This window comes from Erinaceus europaeus, chromosome 13, assembly GCF_950295315.1.
Source record: "Erinaceus europaeus chromosome 13, mEriEur2.1, whole genome shotgun sequence".
Classification (NCBI taxonomy): Eukaryota; Metazoa; Chordata; class Mammalia; order Eulipotyphla; family Erinaceidae; genus Erinaceus; species Erinaceus europaeus.
The window spans coordinates 5774691-5797630 of NC_080174.1; the positions used below are offsets into that span (position 1 = coordinate 5774691).

Consider the following 22940-nt stretch of genomic DNA (forward strand, 5'->3'; position numbering starts at 1 on the left):
GCACACCTGCTTCATCACCTGTGAAGTGACTCTCCTGCAGGTGGGGAGCCGGGAGCCTGAACCAGGATCCTTACAATGGTCCTTGCGCTTTGCATCATGAGCACTTATCCTGCTGCTCTACCGCCGACTCCCTGATTCTTTGTTTATAATGACAGTCTTAGAACACTAATGTGGGTGGTCCTGCCACTGTCTGTCATGATGATATTGGACTCGGATTCCTACCCAGTTAAAAATAGACAATCATGTGGGGAAAAAAAAGTTCAATGAGCCTTAAGCAGATAGAGTGGCATTCTGTAGACTGGTACCATGGATGTTTCTTTACGATACATCTTGAATTACATCCTTGATAGTGTACATTGAAGGAGTTTAATCCCTCCAGACTCCTTCATTATGGAAACGCAGTGGGCATTTTCTAACTGTTCCTACTCCAGTGCTTATATTTTCTGGTCATAAAAGTGTTTCAGTCCTGAAATGAAAGTGTCCTCCAACCACAGACTTTAATGGACATTTAGTGGTGACTTGCCAAAAATACTTGTGGGGACAGATTCAGGCTTAGAATTATGAATGAAGAGATCTGGGGGTAGGGGTCAGGTGGTGGTACACCTGGTTGAGTACACCTGTTACAATGCACAAGGACCCAGATGGGAGCCCCCAGTCCCCACCTGCAGGGAGACATCCTCACAAGCGGGAAGTAGGGTTGCAAGTGTCTGTCTCTCCGTCTCTCTCCCTCTCTATCACTCCCTTCCTTCTTGATTTCTGGATGTCTCTATCCAATAAATAAAGATAATAAAAGAAATTTTAAAAGGGGTCAGGTGGTGGCACGCCTACTTGAGTGCACATGTTTCAATGTACAAGGACCTGGGTGCGAGCTCCCGCTTCCCACCTGCAGAGGGAAAGCCTTGCAGGGGTCTCTCTGTCTCTCTCCCTCTCTATCTCCCCCTTCCCTCTCGATTTCTGACTGTCTCTATCCAATAAATAAAGATAATACAAAAAATTAAAATTAAAATAAATTTAAAAGGAGAACTCTGGAGTAGGGCCCAAGCTGGGAAAGCCTTAATTAATTCAGAGGAACTTGAATTTGCTGTTTGGGGATCCCTGCTTATGGATCAGTGGTCAAATAATATCTGCGTTCTCTGGCCTTTCCCTCCCTGATGCCTGGCTATCTGCTATCAGGGAATACATGAATGATCAGGTGTCCTGAGAATTGAAAGGAAATGCTAGTCAGTGGGCTTTCCCCCAGCCTGCAGTCTACTGCAGCTAGGACCCCTGGGGACTTACATGGAGGGATGCTTCTCTGGGCTAAACTCATGGCCGTGAGGGGACTGTGCACGCCAGTGCTGACAGGTGTACCCAGATGCAGTCGTGGAAACATAGCCTCGGTAGTTTTCACCTTTTCCCTTCAGACACTGATCTGCCGGGATATAAAACAATGAGGTCTAATGAGGTCTAACAATGAGGAGACCACAACCAAAATGTTAAATGTCTAAAGCACCATTGCCTGGGAAGGGCATCAGGTATAGGGACTGTCACCCTTTCTTCTGCACCACAGATCATCAGAATTGGGAACATGAAAACTTTTTTTTTTCATTAATCAATTTGCTGAGGTCTATGTCTTCAAACGACTCCTTTCCTGAGCTCACCATGTAACAACGACTTCGTGTCATATGTCCTCTTTTCTTGTTAGCTAGACAAACTTGGAAAGGGTCATCTCGACATGCCTGCCAAATGGACCAAGGTTCTAATATATCCTGGTAAGCCAAATCCTTGAGAGATACTAATCTATATAAACATATAAGACCTAATGACCACTAATACTTCCTTGGCATGCACACATGCCCTCGTGCACAGACATATATACACACACAGAATGTTCAGTTAGAAAATCTATCAAGAATAGAGTTTGGAGGTTCTTTTATTTTGTTTTGTTTTGTTATTCAGTATTGATTTACAAAATTCCATGTCAACAGGGGGAAAACTCCACACCTTTCCCACCACCAGAGCTCTGAATCCCAAGTCTCTCCCTTGCAAACCACCTCAGTTCTCCCAAGGTTACAGACATGGGTTACCTGTCATCTCCACAATGATCTGTCTATATGTGTACATAATTGCCCCTTCTTTGAAGAATAGTATTTACATTTAGGAGTGAAGATTTACCTGAGAGGAAATGAGATTACACAAAGAGAAGCTGATGTTCACTAAGATGACAATTACACTATATCCGTAGCTTAAACAAAGCGGTCAGGCTTAATCACTGATAGAAATGCAGGGCTGATCCTCTGAAGGGAGGATGGACAACATACTCTATGCTACACCTGAGGAAGATGGGTCGATACTGGGGCAGCTTGGAATGTTCCTACTCATGACCACAGAATGTGAGCTCAGATCTACAGGGATACAGAGGTCACATAGCCTCCGAAGCTAATTATGGGCCCCAGATCATATCAAATCGATGGTATTTATAGTCAACAATATTTATATCCCTTTACCATATTAGGGAGCTACTCCCTTCCCTGATCCAGCTTTCTGGTCCTTTTTCCAGCCATGACATCATCTCCCAAGACAATAACTTGGATCCACTGGCATATCAGATTTCAGGCTCAGGGACAAAAAGAAAAAGGGGAAAAAAAAAAAACTAGTATAGCTATGAGTCCTTTGGAATTTAACTAAAATATGCCTACTAGCTATCTACAAAATGGAGGGGCCCCCCCCCAACTCTTCATCTGCACTATTCCAGCCCTTACGTCCATGACTAATCAATAATTTGTTTGGCATTGTATGTTAACTCTCTTTTCAGCCACCAGGTTTCAGATGCTAGTATGATGTTGACCAGACTTTTCTGCACAGACAACCCCACCAATGTGTCCTGGAGCTCCTCTTTCCCATAGCCCTTCCCCACTAAGTAAAGAGAGAGACAGGCTGGGAGTATGGATCAACCAGTCAACACCCATGTTCAGCGGGGAAGCAATTACAGAAGCCAGACCTTCCAGCTTCTGCATCCCACAATGACCTTGGGTCCATGCTCTCAAAGGGATAAAAAAATAGGAAAGCTATCAAGGGAGGGGATGGGATACGGAGTTCTGGGGTGGGAACTGTACGATGTTGTACCCTTCTTACCTCATGTTTTTTTCAGTGTTTCCTTTTTATAAATAAAAAATTAAAAAAAAAAGAAATTCAGGGCTGGTGAAGGAGCTTGCTTGATTAGTCCTCTGCTCTGTGGTGTGCATATACACCTCAGGGTCAAGTCCTGCCTCCACAACACATAAGGAAGCTTGGTTGCTAAGGGCTCTTTCACTCCCATCTGAGGCCTTGATGCCTCAGTCTCTATCTAAAAAGAAGAAAGGAGAGAGACAAAGAGAGAGAGAGATCTGATGAAAATGGGAAGATGATAGAGACTTTTCATGTGGAAATCCAAGGAAGTCTAATGCAGAAGAAAGATACACATAGATTGTGGGAAGATTTGCAATCCAGTCATAAAAAATTTTTTTTAAAGACCTAAAATCACACAGGATTCAGTACCAATCATTATATAGTTCAATATCTGTTCACTTGCAAGAAGTTTGAAGAAGTAGGTTTCCAAGCCTTATAAAATAACCTTAAGGGGCAGGGATAGATAGCATGATGGTTATGCAGAGACTCTCATGCCTAAGGCTCCAAAGCCCCAGGTTTAATCCCCCATACCACCATAAGCCAGAGCCGATTGGTGCTCTGGTAAAAAAAAAAAAAAATGAAAAGAAAAAAAGAAAAAGAAATAGATGCAACCACTGAGACCACCACCATCTCCTAAACATAAAATAAAAAAGAGAAGAAAAGAATCTTAAGTCTGAAGCCACAAACTGCTCAGGTAAGGTATATTTCTCTTGTTTAGTAGCAGAAGAAATAAGGGGGTGTACCCTATAGATCATGCACAGTCACGTAGATCCTACACTGAATGACATAATCAGGGGATACATTAGCATAATTCTGGCCAAATGACACAGCAGATTTAAACTCTCAAACTAAAGGGCAGCATTCAGTGGGGGTTTTCGGTGTGGGTACAAGGAGAAAGTTCAATGGTGGGGATGAGGGGAACATATGCTACAAAAAGTGTTACTTCTCGTCTGACTGGAGCAGCACTGGGGGCTGGAAGCTCTAGGAGAACAAGGGTGCTGTGTGTCTTCCGTCCTGTGGTGATACCCCTGAAATTGCCAGATAAACACAGTACCAATTCCTGGCACTTGGAGTCCTACATCAAGAGCTTGGGGGAGATAATGCAGCACAGTTCATCTTCACATGAAAATGTTTCTCCCATTCTCACACAAAGAACCTTTCCGATCTAGTCTTCCATTTTCTTAAGTGTTTCCTGGAGACCATCACTTCATTATGATACTGATGCTGCTAGTTTCTCCTAACCCCGAAATGTTGTAACCACGGGTCTTACCAGAGCTGTCACAGGAAGGCACCAGGCAGTACTCCCACCTCTGGGCAGGGTTGGTTGTGTAACACCAGAGAGCACTGGATCCATCAGGGTTCCGGCAGTAATTGCTAACCAGATTTCTAGAAGAGGAATCATTGTGAGCTCAGCTTTTCACAGAAGCTGAATTATGTGACTAGGCTCTTGACTTTTCATTTTTCCTAGGCTAGAACCACGTTTTCTTTCCTTTTCTCTTTATTGACAGGAGGTTAATGGCTTAAAGGATAGTCGCTGACACATAGGCACAGCCTGTCACCTCCCTGTAGAAGAAGTCTGCAGGACACTCTGTCCCCCAACCTAGAGCTTTTTGGTTCTTCCTTTTGAAATGATATTCTCAGGACGCTAGTGTTGGTTATCCTATCACATACTATTCTACGGATTTGCTTGTTCACAGTGATATCTGAAAGCCAGCTGACTCTTAAGGAAATGGTAGAATACATAGAATGACTGAAGAGGGTTTTTTCTCTTGGATAATTCTTGAGTTAAATGCTTGATGGAGTATGTGGAAGAGAATGTCACTGGCTCTGTATTGGACCTATTCTTTATATTAGAATGACAATGGATAATTTCTAACCATGCCTGTTCCAATACTTAGGAGTTATAACCACAGAAGATGGTGTCCTGGTTCTGTAATGAAAGTTTCTTCCAACCATTGAACCTTAGTATACATTTAGTGGTGACTTGCATGCTGTCCCAGAATTGCATGCTGGGACAGGTTTATCCTCAGAGTTGGTGAGTGAAGACATCTAGGGTAGGGCTCAAGATGGGCAAGTCTAACCATTACAAAGAAGCTGCTGTTGCTGGATGGGAACCCCATGGGTCTGTGTTTTAACAATATCAGTGCTCTTTTTCCTTTTCCTTGCCTGAGAGTTGACCCTCTGTAGTCCAAGAATTCACTGAATGACATGTGGCCTGCCAACTGAAAGAACATGCAAGTCAGTGGGCCTTCCCACTGGGTAACATCTGAAGGGAAATAACCATCAGGTACTTACATGGAGGGATGCTTCTCTGGGCTAAAATTATGGCTGTGAGGGGACTGTGTACGCCAGTGCTGACAGGTGTACCCAGATGCAGTCGTGGAAACATAACCTCGGTAGTTTTCACCTTTACCATTCAGACACTGATCTGTTGGTTGAGAAAGCAGTGGGGTTGTGTTTTGAATACAGGATACCCATCCAAAGTGTGCCTGCTCATAAAGCAAAGCTCCTGACACAAAAGTATATACTGAGGCCGGGTGGTGGTGCGCCTGATTGAGTGCACATGTTACAATGTGCAAGGAGCCAGGTTCAAGCCCCTGGTCCCCACCTCCAAGGGGAAATCTTTGTGAGTGATGAAGCAGGCAGGCCCACAGGTCCCCCCTCTTTCTCTTTCTCTCTCCCTTTCTCTCTCCCTTTCTCTCTCCCTTTCTCTCTCTCTCCCTCTCTCTCTCTCTCTCTCTATCTTCCCTCTCAATTTCTGGCTGTCTCTATCCAATAAATAAACACAGGTTATTAAAACATTTAAAAATAAAAAGGGAAAACACCCAGGCTCAGGGAAATAGTCTATGTGTGAGACCCCAGCTACAAAATTTAATTAATCTAAGTTTTTTTAAAAAGCATGAACTCCAAAACCATCCCTGGAGGAAATTGTCTAACTATAATGACCTTGTGGGAATATATTCCTTCACAATTCCCAGTGCTCACTTATAAAATATGACTACAGTCAACATGTGGTTTTAAGCAAAAGGTCCAAGATCTCCTCACACGATAATCAGAAGTGCTTTGTGGGGAGTTAATATAGACTAAACTCTCACTGCTTCTTTTCATAAGGTGAACTGCAGACTCATCACCCCAGAATATGTGCATCCACACACACACTGCCCAGAGTCAATGAGAAGCAAGTCAAAAATGTCTCTGAGGGAAGAAGGCATGTGTAAGCAAGAACCAGGATATTCCCACCAAGAGTGCTGAAGTCCTTTGCCCCACAACCTCTCTGGCATCTGTGGTTATTATGGTTTCTAAAGTATGAATGTCTCATGGGGTAATTTCCCTGGACAGATGACCCCAATGTGTCCCAAAGTCTTCTCTCTCCAGAGCCCTGCCCCACTAGGAAAAGATAGAAATAGGCTGGAGGTATGGATCTACCTGCACCCATGACCAGCGGAGAAGCAATTACAGAAGCCAGACCCTCCCACCTTCTGCTCCCCATAAAGAATTCTGGTCCATCCTCCCAGACAAATAAAGAATAGGGGAGTTTCCTATGGAGGGGATGGGATACAGAACTCTGGTGGTGGGAACTGTATGGAATTATACCCCTGTTATCTTATAATTTTGTTAATCATTATTAAACCACTAATAAAAACATAATTATTTTTGAGAAGTGAAATTTAAAATGAGAAACTTGACTGAGTAGTGAAAATGAGAACCTTTGGACTTTTATTTCTCCATTAGATTGTCAAAACTATGTAGAAACAAAGACTTTCAGTTCTACTGTGAGACCTGGGAGAGGACAAAGACATCAGATAAATCAGTGACACATCTTACAGAATGTGTGTGCATGACTGTCAGAGGGAGTCCTGCCTTCTCTATGAATAGGATTCTTCCATATTCATCTTTCTCCTTCTGGCTTATCAGACTTAACATGTTCTTCAAGCTCCATCAAAGATGACCAAATGAGAAAATATCTAATCTCTGTTCTTACCAGAGCTGTCACAGGAGGGCACCAGGCAGTACTCCCACCTCACTGCAGGGTTGGTTGTGTAACACCAGAGAGCACTGGATCCATCAGGGTTCCGGCAGTAATTGCTAACCAGATTTCTGAAAAAGCAAAATGACCATGCGTGATTCTAGCTTTTCACAAGGGCTATATTAATTTGACAGGCACTTGACTTCTTTTTATTTTGTTTGTTTGTTTGTTTTCACCAGAGTACAGCTCAGTCTGGCTTATGATGGTGTGAAGGATTGAACCTGGGACTTTGGAGCCTCAGGTCTGAGAGTCTCTTTGCATAACCAGTATGCTACCTACCCCTACCTTTGACTCCTTTTTATTACAACACAGTTATTAATACACTAGCATTGATTATCCTGAAATACTCTATTTTATTGACACTCTAGTTCATGGCGATATGGGTTCAGACACAGTGAATACTATGCAATTGTGCCTGGCGGAAGCCAAGCCAATCTTATGTGACCAGAATGAGGTTCCAGAGAGTGATGCCACTGGTGCTTTTCTTGGGTAAATCTTGAATTTCATCTTTAATGGTGTACATGGAAGAAAATAAGTCATTTGTTCTGTGCTGGACCTGCACTTCCTGTTAGGAAATTGATGTGGGGCCTTGGTGGTGGCACACTTGGTTAAGTACAAATATAGCCATGTACAAAATTACAGGTTTGAGTCTCAACTTCCCATCTTCAGGGAGGATGCTTCATGAGAGTTGAAGCAGAGCTGCAAGCATCTAACTTTCTCTCTCCCTCTCTATCTTCCCTTCCTTCTCAATTTCTCTCTATCCTATCCAGCAATAACAACAGCAATGATAACAATAATAGAAAAAAGATGGCTGCCAGGAGCGGTGATTTCCTGGTGCAGGCACGGAGGCCCATCGATAACCCTGGAGGGAAAAAAAAATGGCCACCAGGATCCATGGATTCATAGAGCTGGCACTGAGCCCCAGTGATAACCCTGGAGGCAATAACAATAATAATAAATAAAAATAAGATCAGTGTATAATTTCTCACAGATGAGCACATTTTAGTTCGTCAGCAGTCTCTGGCCACACCACCCAGAACACCTGAACACGCCCCAAATCATCTAGTCCTTCAGTGGGCTTTTTCTCCGGTCTTCCAGGTCTTGTGTACATCTAGTGGTAACTTAGAAGAAGCAGGTATGAAGACAAGCGAGACCCACAATTGCCGAGTGGAGCGGTCTGACAGAGGGCACTGGAGTGAGGAAGCTGTGCTGTGGGTGAGGTCTGTGAGCTCTGTGGTCTAGCAGTCTGGCACAACTAGTGTTGTTTCCTTTCCCTTCCCTAAGCTTGGACATTTGTTATCCCAGAAGGCATGTGGGAAATTTCTCATGGTAACCACCTGGAAGTGCAAGGCCAAGGGATTCCTCCCTGCATATGTCCTGCAGATACCCCCGTGCAGGACTTACTTGGAGGGATGCTTCTCTGGACTGAAACTGTGACTGTGAGGTGCTTGCTCACTCCAGCGCTGACAGGTGTATCCAGACGCAGTCCTGGACACAAAACCTCGATAGTTTTCACCATTTCCTTTCAGACAGTGATCTGTTGGGACATAAAGCAATGAGTATTTATTTGAATGAGGAAAGGAAACACTACACAAACTTGGTCAAGGGTAGTAAGCTCAAATGCCCAGGGAGAGGCGATGAACTCAGGGAGCACCACCCCACCTTCTGAATAAGTGCTCCCCAGAGTTGGGTATGTGGAGATGTTGATTGATCTTCAGAAGTACACACATTTGATCTTTAACTACAAAACCATCCTTAGTGACCTTGTCCAGGGACAACAAGTGTGCAGATGTTTCTTCTCTTTCCACCCTGTTATACAGACACACTTGAGAAGGGTCAGCATGTGATTCCTTACCCAAAGTCTAAGGGCAGCAGCTTTGTCAATGAGCCAGATTCCTTTCTAATAAATGAGTCTTGACTGTGCAAATGAAACTCATGGCCTCCAGTGCTTCTTTTCATAATAGAAAATGACAAAGCTATCAGCCAGCAACACGAAGAGAGTCAGAGAGAGACAATGATGTTATGAAGACAAAGTAGAACTTATCAGAGAGAAAGCATGTGTACTCAGGATTGACGTATTCTTCAGAAGTGAAGTTTCGAAAAAGAGAAACTTGATATAATGTTTTGAATGAGAAATTCTGAGGACCTGAATTTCCTCAGTAAGGTCCCTAGCACTAAACAGAGCTGGAAGTACCTTCGGTTCTGCTGTGGGATGAGTGACACAGATTTACCATGTGGATAAACCACAAGGCAGACCCCACAGGACCTGGCCTTCAATGTGGATCAACAACAGCAGAGAATGTTCCATCCTCCGAAGGGAGGCTGGACAACATGCTCTATGCTACACCTGAGGAAGATGGGTCCTGAAATTGGAGCAGCTTGGAATGTTCCTACTCATGACCACAGAATGTGAGCTCAGACCTACAGGGATGCAGAGGTCACACAGGCTCCTAAGCTGAATATGGGTCCCAGATCAGATCAAATAGATGGAGTTTACAGTCAACAATATTTATACACCTTTCCCATATTTGGGAGCTACTCTCTTCCCTGATCCAGGTTTCTAGTCTTTTTTCCAGCCAGGACATCATCTCCCCAGACAATAACTTGGGTCCACCTGCATGTCAGATGTCAGGCTCAAGAAAAAAAACTAGTATAGTCATGGGCCCTTTGGACTATAACTAAAATAGGTCTACTAGCTATCTTCAGAACAGAGTCCCCAAATCTTCATCTGCACTATTCCAGCCTTTAGGTTCCTGATTAGCCAACGATTTGTTTGGCTTTACATATTAACTCTTTTTTCAGCCACCAGGTTCCAGATGCTACCATCATGCCAACCAAACTTCCCTGGGCAGATGACCCCACCTATGTGTCCTGGAGCCCCACTTCCCCAGAACTCCACCCCACTAGGGAAAGAGAGAGACAGGCTGGGAGTATGGATCGACCTGCCAATGCCCATGTTCAGTGGAGAAGCAATTACGGAAGCCAGACCTCCCACCTTCTGAACCCCATAATGACCCTGGGTCCACACTCCCAGAGAGATAAAGAATAGGAAAGCTATCAGGGGAGGGGATGGGATACAGAGTTCTGGTGGTGGGAACTGTGTGGAGTTGTAGTTCTCTTATCCTATGGTTTTTTTCAGTGTTTCCTTTTTATAAATAAAAAAAGGATGTCCACAAAACTACTCTAGCAGGTGATTTCACAAATGGCGTAGAGCAAATACAGCCATGGGACCCACAGGAAACTGTCACTCTGGTTCTTACCAGAAGCATCACATGATGGTATGTTGCAGTACTCCCACCTCACAGAAGGATCAGTTGTGTAGCACCAAGGAGCACTAGATCCATCAGGATTGCGGCAGTAGTTTCTGACCAGGGCTCTGAAAAATGAAGTGATCCTTATTCGCGTGTCCACATAAGTCAAGTCCTACTTTATGATGAATGACACAGTCAATATAATGAATGATGGTGAGCCTGTCATATCTTCATGTGTTGACATATTGGTTCGTGATGACACTAAATTCTGACCTGTTCAATATTAGACAATGATGCAAAATGCAGTCTGTTGAATCTTAGTGACAAAGAACGGGGTTCCATGAGTATTAACAGAATAGCACCATAGGGGCTGCTCTTGGATACGTTTTGAAATGCATCACTGAGGCTAGAGATACAGGATAATCTATCTGCTTTCTGTGTGTTGGATTCTGCACATTTGGTTGTAAACACAACTCTACAAAAATGAATAGTATCTAACTGTCAGTGCTTCAGCATACTCACTGCTAAGCTTTCTAGTCACAGAAGTATATGCTCTACTCCTAGAATAACTATCAACCCCAACTATTGAACCTAAGTGTGAATTTAATGAGAACTTGACCAAATTAGTGACTGGGTTATGCCAATGACCAGAGTGACTTAAGAGATCTAATGTAGGGAGTCAAGTGGGCCAGTCTAAAATGTTCAGATGAAGATAGTGCAGCTGATTGGAAACCCCAATGGTTATCCCAGTTTTAACAAGTGCACTGATGTTTCTCTCATATAAGAACTGACTGAATTTGTCCTAAAGAACAGGAATGTCTTTTGGGGGGCCGGGCAGTAGCACAGCAGGTAACACACATGGCACGAACCACAAGGACAGGTGCAAGGATCCCAGTTTGAGCAGCTCCTCACCTGCAGGAGGTCGCCTCACAAGCAGTGAAACAGGTCTTCAGGTGTCTATCTTTCTCTCCCCCTCTCAGTCTTCCTCTCCTCTCTCGCTTTCTCTCTATCCTATCTCACAACAACAGTAACAACAAGGGCAACAAAATGGGAAAAATAGCCTCCAGGATCAATGGATTCATAATGCAGGCACAGAGCCCCAGCAATAACCTTAGAGGTAAAAGGAAAAAAAAAAAAAAAGGAATGTCTTTTTCCCCATGATACCCAAGAGGAAGTACAAGTTAATTGGATTTTCCATACATTCACTTTAGAGGAAGAGTGAGAACCATGGGTACTTACTTGGAAAGATGCTTCTTTGGACTATAACTATGGTTGTGAGGGTTTTGTTCACTCCAGTTCTGACAGGTAAGCCTAGATGCTGTCATGGAAATATTACCTCGATAATTTTCTCCTTTTCCCTCTAGACACAGATGTGCTGAGTGAGTTTGGTGATCTGGTGAGTTTGCTACTTGAATGAAAAAAGAAAGCACAACTCAAACTTTGTGAAAGACAGAAAGTAAAGATGTCCTAGAGGAGGCATGGATGTGGGAACATTGGTCTGACAACTCTATTATAATTTTTAAGGTCTGGGTACATAAAAACTGTTGAAATTCTCCAGAAGTTGACTTTCTTGGATAGGAATCTCCAACAGCATCCCTTAGAAAGTCCTCTAGGTCACTTCCACCAGGAAAATCCTCATAAGCCCTCTTGTGGGCCTCTCTAGGATCTTACCATTTCTATAGAGCAGCAAAGGTAGGGACTGCCCCACTCTCTGAAGGGAGGCTGAGTCAGCCTACTCTGCCACTCAAGGAAGATGGGTGCAACCTAGAATGTTCCCAGCTGTGACCATGGACTGAGAGCTCAGACTGACAGGGACTCAGAGGTCACACAGGCTTCTGTGCTTAATAGAAATAGACATGGGCCCTAGGTCAAATCAATGGGATAAATAGTTAATAATTTTCTCATGTTTGGAAACTACTCTCTTCCGTAATCCAGCTTTCCAGTCCTATTCTCAGTCCTGACACCATCTTCCCAAGCAGAACTTTTCATCCACCTGCATGTTAGCTATCAGGCTCAAGCAAAAATTACTAAAGTCATGGGCCCCTAGGAACATACCTAAAATAGACTTACTAGTTTTTTCCCCACCCCTAACTTCATCTGCTCTATTCCAATATTTGGGTTCCTGGTTATTAAACAATTTTTCCTGCTTTATATCTTCCTGCCTTTCAGCCACCAAGTTTCAGATGCTACTAGGATTCTATCTTGACTTCCCTGGGCAGATGACCTCACTAATGTATCCTGAAGTCTCACCTCTCCAGAGCCCTACCCCAGTAGGGAAAGATAGAAACAGGCTGGGAGTATGGATCCACATGCCATCACCCATGACCAGTGGAGAAGCAGTTACAGAAGCCAGAACTCCCACTTTCTGCACCCTATTAAGAATTTTGGTCCATACTCCCAGAGTTATAAAGAATAGGGAAATTTCTAATGGAGGGGGTGGGACAGAGAACTCTGGTGGTAGGAATTGTATGGAATTGTACCCCTATTATCTTACAATCTTGTTAATAATTGTAGGACAATGTGAAAGCTTGGTAGAGCTTAGGGGAACTCTCTCATCCTTGGATGGAGGTCTGGAAAGACACCCCTCTTGTTGGCCTCTCCCGTATAGGGATGAGCTAAGAGGGAAAAGTCTTCCATGACTCAGTTTCCTCTTGTTAGTCTCTCAAGCTCCCAGAATGCCTACTGCCTCTCACACTTAGTTCCCCTGCTAGCAGGCCAAAGGCCTGCTTGAGGGTTCACTCATAGTTCAGTATAGTCATTCAAAGTACACACATCCATTATAACTTCATCTTTTGATCATATAGGAGAACCCACTCTATCATACACCCCTGCCAGTACCCAGCAGTGAGACCCCATATTCTATATCCTTGTACCCTTTGATATATTTACATCAAACTTTGTTTTTTCTTCTTCTCTACCTCACCTTACTGGTTTAACCCCTATGCTTTTCTCAAATACCTGTGGATAATTAACTTGCCTGCATCATAGAAACTAGTTGCCTTGACCTTTATATATCTCATCAATTCTTGTCATACCAACTCCCTACCATGAAGGCAAGCTGACCTTTAAGAAACCTGTAATTTCTGACATATGTGAAAAATGTTCTTTGTTTAACTCAGTATAAAGTTCTGTACCCATCTCCAAATAAACGAATGTTCGTATCAGAATATCCCCCAATGCCTCTTTCTATTTCACACAGTCACTAGAACTGGTGATGAAGGGTGGGAGGCTTATCCCTCCCCCCGGTTGGAGCCACTCCACATGAGCGCCAGCAAATAATTATTCAACCACTAATAAAAACTTATAACATAAAATGAAATAAAGTCATCCAAGAAACTTCTGTCTATTCCATGTTACTCTCCTTGTTCTGAGAGGGCAAATGTCAACTTATTTTATCCCAAAGGTCTATCATCCTCACATGTATCTATAATCTGTCTTCCTTTTTTGAGAAATAAATTCTTCATTGAGTAAATGTGACTGAATGACCCCCATTACTCCATTCCTTAAAGGCAAACAACAGTCACTTCCTCAAAAATACAGCATAATGCCCATGGATAAAAATGTGAAACCAAGGTCACAAAACAAGAAAGTAAGTTCATAAACTTCATACTGCTCACCTTATTTCCTATTTTACAATAAAAGAAAAACTTGAATATCTTTCTTTTCTCAGCATTAGAGAGTGAAAATTAATTCTTATATGCAATAAACTCATTTTTAATCAAACAAATTAGGCCACACAGGGGAAGTAATAATTCAAGTTGATGAGCATGTCAAAAGTTGTCTTGACTCCAAATTCAGTTCTGTTACATTACATTCCCTTCAATCTGATCAATTAGACATGTAAAGAGGAGAAAGAGAAGGATAAAGAGGAGAAAAAGAGGATAGGAGAAGTTGCATATAGAAAAAAAAGTGATGTACTCACCTCTCTTTTCATAAAACATGACATCACTCATATTGACCACCTGGGCAGTCCTGCTGTTTTCAGTCATGAGAACACATTGTTGTTTTGCACTATGATAGTGAAATGACCTGCAGGGGAGGAAAAGGAGAAAACACTACATAAGTTTTCCTTCCTCTGAGGAAAGCACAATTGTCCTTTAAAGAAGAGACTAGACTGATTGTAGCTAATTCGTTGGACTAATTGTTGGATCAAGGAGAGAAGAATTGGGGGAAAGTAATAGGGGGTAGGATCTACTTAACAGGTCAGTGTCAGTGTCAGTGCCTGCTTCTTCAGACCACAGCAACACATGGAAAACACACATGGGAACAGGTTTCCAACAGAAGAGATAGAAAGTCAGCATCCTGCAACGAGTACCACCTCAGCAGGCTTCACTTCAAACTGTGGCCAGAAACATCAGGTGTTTAATGCCAACCCTACAGCCTCATTACTCGGTTGAGGCCTTTCCTTTCATAGAATTTTCTAATTCCATTCCAGGTGGTTCACTTCCTAACAAAGTCCCAAAACCTAGATAGAGACCAGGTCCCATGAGATAGGGCATATGTTCACATGTATCCATAAATTAGGGCCAAATATATACCTGAAAGCAAAAGTACACAATAGTCTGCAGTGAGTCAGTATAAAGTTCCTAAAGAAATAGTGTCTACTTAGACTTAGATACCCTCCTCACCGACTTCCTATTACAGTTCTCTCACTCACTCCAAAGTTAACCTTATCAAATCAAGGACTGCAAAAGTTGAATAAGGGCAAGAGACTGGCATACTTTAATGATGACTCTTTAGTCACTATCAGGCCACCCCATCAACTGGGGCACTATTCGGGGAGTCCTGAGATTCCCAAACAGACATGATGGGCCTAGACCTCAAATAAATACCTCTCGCCTTGTTACTGGTCATCTCTATCAAGAACAACAAAATAGACCCCTTTGTGGTCCCCCCACAGGGCCTTGCACTCAACTAGGATCAACAATGGTAGAGAATGTTCCATCCTCCGAAGGGAGGATGGACAGCATATTCTATCTTCCGCCTGAGGAAGATGGGTCAATATTGGGGCAGCATGGAACGTTCCTACTCATGACCACAGAATGTGAGCTCAGATCTACAGGGATGCAGTGGTCATATAGGCTCCTAAGCTGGATATGAGCCCCAGGTCAAATCAAATCGATGGGGTTTACAGTCAACAATATTTATACCCCTTTCCCATATTAGGGAGCTACTCTCTTCCCTGTTGTTCCTTTTCCAGCCATGACATCATCTCCCCAGACAATAACTTGGATCTACCAGATTAAATTTATCAGATTTCAGGCTCAGGGGAAGAAAACCTAGTATAGCCACAGGCCCTTTGAAATATAACTAAAATAGGCCTACTAACTATCTACAAAATGGAGGATCCCCCCCCCCAACGCTTCATCTGCACTAGTCCAGCCTTGAAGTTCATGATTGAATAACAATTTGTTTGGCTTTGTATGCTAACTCTCTTTTAAGCCACCAGGTTCCAGGTGCTAGCAGGATGCCAACCAGACTTCCCTGGACAGATGACCCCACCAATGTGTCCTGGAGCTCCAAATCCCCAGAGCCCCACTAGGGAAAGAGAGAGGCAGGCTGGGAGTATGGACCAACCTGTCAATGACCATGTTCAGTGGGGAAGCAATTACAGAAGACAGTCCTTCAACCTTCTGCATCCCACAATGACCCTGGGCCCATACTCCCAGAGGGTTAAAGAATAGGAAAGCTATCAGGGGAGAGGATGGAATACGGAGTTCTGGTGGTGGGAATTGTGTGGAGTTGTATCTCTCTTATCCTATGGTTTTGTCAATGTTTCCTTTTTATAAGAAAAAAAAAAGTCAGCATCCAGGATGCAGGGTGCAGGAAAGATGGTTTCTCCCAAGAAGATACAATCCCTGCCTTGTGGCAAAAATAAATAAATGCATAATAAATAAATAACACACAGAGGAGACCTATAACGTATAGGACTCTGGTATGGTGGGATCAGGCAGGCTGTGCTAAGAGTTCGACACCACAGTCCTCTTCCTAGAACTCTGTAACAATGTAAAATGGGGGTGTAAGGACTGTGTGTGTAAACAGAGAGAAGAAACTGCAGGAAGATTACTCATAGATGCTTTCCAGAGCTTGATGCTCTTGAAGAGAAAACACCATGAAATTCAGTTTCCACCCCACCCCCAGACTGCTGGTTGTTTCTCTACAGCAGACACATATATCACTAACATGCCAAGGGTTTTTTTAAGATAATAAATGATAGATAGATAGATAGATAGATAGATAGATAGATAGGAGGTGCATGACACTAGATACATAATAAATCAATCACAGATAGACCAGAGCACTGAAGTCCTCTTCAATGCAGTGGGGACATGGCTTGAACCTGAGTGCACATGTGATGCAGTGCTCAGTCTAAGTGAGTTATGTTCCAACCATAGCCAAGTAGTTTCCTGGGTATTTAGAACATCAGATTACATTTATATAAAAAATGGTCACAATGACCAATGCCAACTATTGAGTCTACCTTTTTTTTTTGCCTCCAGGGTTATTGCTGGGGTTCAGTGCCACACCATGAACCCACTGCTCCTGGAGGCCATTTTTTCTCCTTTTTGTTGTCCTTGTTATTGTAGCCTTGCCATGGTTATTATTGTCATTGATGTTGTTCATTGTTGAATAGGACAGAGAGAAATGGAGAGAGATGGGGAAGACAGAGACGGGGAGAGAAAGACAGACACCTGTAGACCTGCTTCACTGCCTGTGAAGTGAGCCCCCCTGCAGGTGGGGAGCTGGGGGCTAGAACCAGGATCCTTATGCTGGTCCTTGTGTTTTGTGCCATGTGCGCTTAACCTGCTGCGCTACCACCCAGTGACCCCCTGAGTCTACTTTTTAAAATAATCTTTCTTTCAAAAAAAAAACCTTTATTTTACTATTATTGGTTGAACACTAATTTACAAAATTATAAAATTTCGCTCTCCGAAGGAAGTCTGCATCATCCTACTCTGTTGCTTGAGAAAGACTGGCTCTGAAGTGAGTGCCTCCCAGAATGTTCCCAGCTGTGACCACAGTCTTAGAGCCCTGTCTGACAAGGGACTCGGAAGTCGTACAGGCTCCAGTGTGAGATATGAATAAATATGGGCCTGGGGTTAAATCGGTGTAGTAAATAGTTCATTGCATTTATATATTTTCTTCAAGTTTGTGAGTTACTCTCTGCCCTGATCCTGCTTCCTAGTTCTATTTTCTACTCTGACACCATCTTCCCAGACAATATTGTTTAGCTATCAAACTTGTTAGCTACCAAACTCAAGCAAGGATTACTAAGACAAAGGCTTCTAGGAACATACCTAAAATAGACTTCCTGGCTTCCTCCCGAAGTCCCTACTTTCATCTGCTCTATTTCTACTTTATGGTTCCTAGTTATTAACATTTTGTCCTAGTTTTCATCTTACTGCCTTTTAACCAACAAATTGCAGATGCTACCATGATGCTACCCTGACTTCCTTGGGCAGATGACCTTCCCAATGCTTCCTAGAACCTCGCCTACTCAGAGCCTTGTCCCACTAAGAACAGATTGCGGGTATGGATCCACCAGCTAATACCCACCCATTCATGTCCAGCAGAGAAGCAACTACAGAAGCCAGACTTTCCACCTTCTGCACTCCAAAAAAAAAAAAAAAAAAAAAAAAAAAACTGTTGCATACTCCCAAAGGGGTCAGTGATAGGGGAAGTAAACTGGAAGGGTCTGCACTACCATTCCACTAGGACCTGAAGCATTTGTCACCGCGAAGCTTATTTTTATAGCATCACTGAAAAGGAAGCAAATCTGGGAAACACCAGAGAAAGCCAGGCGCTGTTTCTCTTATCTGAGAGACAAGAGGAAAAGGGAAGGACAGCAAGAAGTAGTAACAGGTGTGAGGGTGACTTAGAAAGGAAGTTAAGCTTCTTCCCACATGAAGACCCCTAATTTCATCTACTCTGTGCCTGTCTTTGGGTTCTTACTCATGAAACTATTTGTCTTTCTTTATATCTTCCCGCCTTTCAGCCACCAAGTTGTAGATGCTGCCATGATACCAGTCTGACTTCCCTGGGCAGACGTCCTCACCAACGTGTCCTGAAACCTCCCCTCCCCAGAGCCCTGCCCCACTAGGGACAGACAGAGACAGGCTGGGAGGATGGATGCCCCTGCCAACGCCCAAGTGCAGTGCAGAAGCAATTACAGAAGCCAGAACTCCCACCTTCTGCACCCAAAAAAGAATTTTGGTCCATATTCTCAGAGAGATAAAGAGTAAGGAAGCTTCCAATGGATGGAGGGGAATACAGAACTCTGGTGGTGGGAAGTTTGTGTCCCTGTTACCTTACAATCTTGTTCATCATTATTAAATCACTAATAAAAAATTCAAAAAAAGAAAAGAAGCAGAGGCAGGGCCATTGAAAAAAATGGAGAAAATTAGATCGATAATAGATAGAAAGACAGAGAGAGACAGACAGACAGACAGGTAGACAGTTTAGAATCAGCCCGTATCAGTGACTTGGGAAAACCACTGCAGTTTCCAGCGGAGGGGATGGAGACACAGAACTCTGGTGGTGGGAATCATAGAATCAATTATACCCTATTTGTTAATAGATATTAAATCACTAATAAAAATTAAATTAAATTAAATTAAATTTTAAAAAGAAGAGAGAGGCTTTGCAGGCACTTGCTAATATGGTTCTGGACACGCTAGCTCGAGGGACGGTACCTGCAGCTTAGTTCTGTCTCCTCCTCACACTTGGTGGCACACTCGTCCGCACTGTCCGTGTCGATCTGCTTTGAGGAGCTGCCGGACAAGGAGACCTCCTGCATGGCCACATAGTCGTCAAGGGAGTGTCCGTGACCTAAACCGGGAAGGTCGAACACGACAGCTGGTTAACCCAGTCACCTTGTTTAACCGTCACAACTGGTTTAACCTGGTTCCTTTGAGCCACCAAAGTAGCTTGCTGCTCCTTTGACGGAGGGGGCTGTGGAGGCTAGACGTAGTGTTGATCTGGAACGCAGTTAGTTCCACTGACAGAGATGCGCACACTGAACGGTCTCCGGGACTGACAGAGGTTCCTAGGTGGCTTGTCGACGGGAGCCTTGCACAGCTTCCGCGCTCACAGCACAAATGGGCCTTAAGCGAGCACATGCGAGATGAGCCCACTGCCAACTGTCAGTCACCTCATGACACAACTTTCATGTTGTCAGCTGTGTTGTCAGAACTGATTTCGATTTATCCTGCCCAGGTACAAACAGAAGTGGATGCATCATTTCATTTTTCTTTTCTTTTCTTTTCTTTCTTTCTTTCTTTCTTTCTTTCTTTCTTTCTTTCTTTCTTTCTTTTTTGCCTTGAGGGTTATTGCTGGGGCTGGGTACCAGCACTACAATAGACTGCTCCTGGTGACCATTTTTTTCCATATATATATATTTTTTTGATAGGACAGAGAGAAACTGAGAAGAGGAGGGGGAGACAGAGCGGCAGAGAAAGAGAGACACTTGCAGACCTGCTTCACCTCCTGTAAAGCAACTCCCCTGCAGGTGGGAAGCCGGGGGCTCGAACCAGGATCCTTACGTTGGGTCCTTGCGCTTCATACTGTGTGTGCTTAACCCAGTGCATCACCGCCTGACAACCCCATCATTTGATTTTTCAACAGTAGAAAATCTGGTTGTAACAATGTCCTTTTTATGGGTGGAAGATATTCTCTGAATGGGATTTCACCTCCAGATGCAAAAATTTCGGTGAGCTGGTGGTGTCTCGAACAAAGACAGCTGGAGAAAGTTCTCAATTACACGGGTTTTTAGCTACTTGACATAGCACTGTGATTTGTTACTAAAAACAAAGAGGACAAACTTGATGATGATATTTCTGAGGCATTATTCTGGCATCTTGAAACAATTGCCAGGCTCCATCAGTGGAGCACCCAGTTAAGCACACAGAGTACTAAGTGCAAGCTGAGGTCAAGAACAAACACCTCATCACAGACCCCTGCAAGCGTCCACCCAGCTTTGACCTAGCACGTTATGATTGGGCCCTCCTCAATCGCTATCAAACAGGCCATGGCCAGTGCGCCGCTATGTTCCATCGCTGGGGAGCCAGAGACGACCTGAACTGCCCTTGCGGCTCCAGACAGACTATGACCCACATAGTCAACGACTGCCACCTCTCCAGATTCAAAGGAGGTCTCGAAACTTGACATCAGGCTCCACCTGATGCTGTTGACTGGCTGCGGAAGAAGGGCAAATGCTAGAAGAAGAAGAAGACCTCAGTGCAAGGACTATGCAAGGATCAGGGTTTGAGCCCCAGCTCCCACCTGCTGGAGTGGGGATAGGAGGTCACTTCACAAGCAGTGAAGTGGGTCTGCAGGTGTCTGTCTTTCTCTCTCCCTCTCTCTCTCCTCCCCTCAATGTCTGTCTGTCCTATGCAACAAAAATGGAGAAGAAAAAGAAGGCCTCAAACAGCAGTGGGCTTGAAGTGCAGGCACTGAGCCCCAGCAATAGCCTTGGAGGCAAAAGGAAAAAAAACATTCTGCCCTCACCTAGCTTTCTATTCTAACCTAGCCCTAGTCTCAACCCTGACACCATCTTTCCAGACAAAACTTTAAGTCCACCTGCATGCTAGCTATCAGGCTCAGGCAAAAATTACTAAAGTCATAGACCCCTTGGAACATTCCTAAAATAGACTTCTTAGCTTCTCTTCACACAAAGACCCCTAATCTCATCTGTTCTATTCCTGCCTTTGGGGTCCTGTTTATTAAACCATTTGTCCTGCGTTCTATCTTACCACCTTTCAGCCACCAACTTGGTCCTACAATGAATCTACCTCTTCCTGTGGCCATTTTTTTTCTTTTTTTTTCCCCCTTCTTTCTATTTTATTTGATAGGACAGAGAGAAATTGACTGAGGGGGAGAGGGGAGATAGAGAGGGAGAGAAATATAGACATCTGCAGACCTGCTTCACTGTCTGTGAAGCATCCTCCCTGCGGTGGGGAGCAGGGACTGGAACCTGAGTCCGTGTGTGGAGATGTGTGTTCAGCTGATTGGGTCACCACTAGGGCCCTAGTCTTTGCATATTCTTATGCTCTGTCTTCTTTGAGATGTCTCTGAAAGAAACACATTTGAAAAAAAGAAAGAGAGAGGAAGAAAGAGAGAGAGGGGGAAGGAAGAAAGGAAGGAAGGAAGGAAAGAAGGAAAGAAGGGAGGGAGGGAGGGAAATGTTTGGACCTAAACTAAGTTGGTAGTAGAATTAGTCTTCAGACACTCATCAAGAAAAAAATGACAAATTGTAGCATTTGACAATATCTTTCTTGAAAACCATTATTTCTCTAATAAAATGTAATTTAAATATACACATATTTAGACTCACTAAATTCAAATATATAACACTCTAATCGAAAGTGTAGCTTATAAAATTTTACTGTATTCATGGCAATTCAAAAATCACAATTTAATTTGGGATCGTCTTTTGCTATATCCAAAGCAACTTATCAATTTCCCTGCCTTTCATTTTCACTGTCCATAGGGAAACCGAACTTACTTCTTAAAGAACTTTTCAGTCTCACATTTAAACTTTGACATGGGAATATCACGAGTCAAAATCTAAATTAAACAAGTTGCACACAGAAATATTGTGCATCTATTCTAATAGATCTCTAGGGTGACACTTTGATCAAATCTAACAATTTATTGAACGCTTACCTGATTTCAGAAATAAAAGCAACAGCAGAATCACTTTCCTGAGCTGCATTTTGGGCCTGGTCAGCAGTGACCAGAAAGAAATGTGTCCCAGCCCTAAAATATTCTGCTTTTATATTTAAGGGGATGCGTTCAAACTAGGCTATCAGATGTGGTTAATTATTATCCAGGGTGAATGCCACTGTCCACACAAGTGTTTAATCATTGCGTGACAAATCATCTTACAAAATGTTTGGGAGCGGGATCTGTTCTGCCGCTGAGAAGTGAGACTAGAAGTACTGGACCCTGGCTGACCCCTGCTGCCCCTCCTGTCTCTTCTTCCTCCTCTTCTGTTTGTTTACGGTTCTTCACATCTGTCCTCACCCTTTCCACATGCTGTAATTTTCTTTTTAATCTTTTCCTTTATTTTCTTTCTTTATTTGACAAAGGTAAAGAGGAGATAAGAGATAGAGAGAGATCTGCAGCCCCGCATCATAGCTGCAAAGTTTTCCCCCACAGACAGGGAATGGGGGCTTGAACCTGTATCCTTGCACATTATACAATGTGCACTCAAGCGGGTGTGCCACGGACCAGCCCCTTTCCATCCTGTGTCATTTCCTTCAGTCTTCTCTCATTCCCTTTCTTGTGGGGGAAGGAAAGAAAAAAGCACAGTAATAACTGCTGTTACTGAATGCCTTCACTTCATACTCCTTTCATGTCTCTGTCGCTATTTCCATGGCTTTCGGTGGCTACTTTCCAATAATATTTTTACTGTGAAAAATCGGGTAGAAAGGATTTTGTTTCCCTGAAGGTTGAGTTCAATTTCTATGGCAATTTCTTAATTAGTCATCCCTATGTAGAGAAAACTCAATCAT

The 22940-nt window shown here is 43.4% G+C and overlaps 1 protein-coding gene across 4 annotated transcripts in view; it reads right to left on the minus strand.

Annotated features, from left to right (window-relative positions):
• The window catches only part of LOC103107969 (plasminogen-like), a 44206-nt gene extending 22006 nt beyond the window's left edge, over positions 1–22200 (minus strand). Inside the window, exons 1-10 of one of the 4 annotated variants that reach the window (XM_060205232.1) lie at positions 22090–22200; positions 19119–19254; positions 14348–14454; positions 11665–11830; positions 10435–10550; positions 8579–8711; positions 7130–7245; positions 5443–5575; positions 4418–4533; positions 1279–1411 (exon numbers count right to left, since the gene is read on the minus strand). In XM_060205232.1, the coding sequence (XP_060061215.1) occupies positions 1279–1411; positions 4418–4533; positions 5443–5575; positions 7130–7245; positions 8579–8711; positions 10435–10550; positions 11665–11830; positions 14348–14454; positions 19119–19254; positions 22090–22138 (1205 nt within the window). In that variant the 5' untranslated portion in view covers positions 22139–22200. Of the gene's footprint in view, positions 1–1278; positions 1412–4417; positions 4534–5442; positions 5576–7129; positions 7246–8578; positions 8712–10434; positions 10551–11664; positions 11834–14347; positions 14455–19118; positions 19255–22089 lie in introns of all 4 variants that reach the window. The other 3 variants (XM_060205231.1, XM_060205233.1, XM_060205234.1) reach the window with 3 other exon arrangements.
• Between the last annotated feature and the right edge of the window lie 740 nt (positions 22201–22940).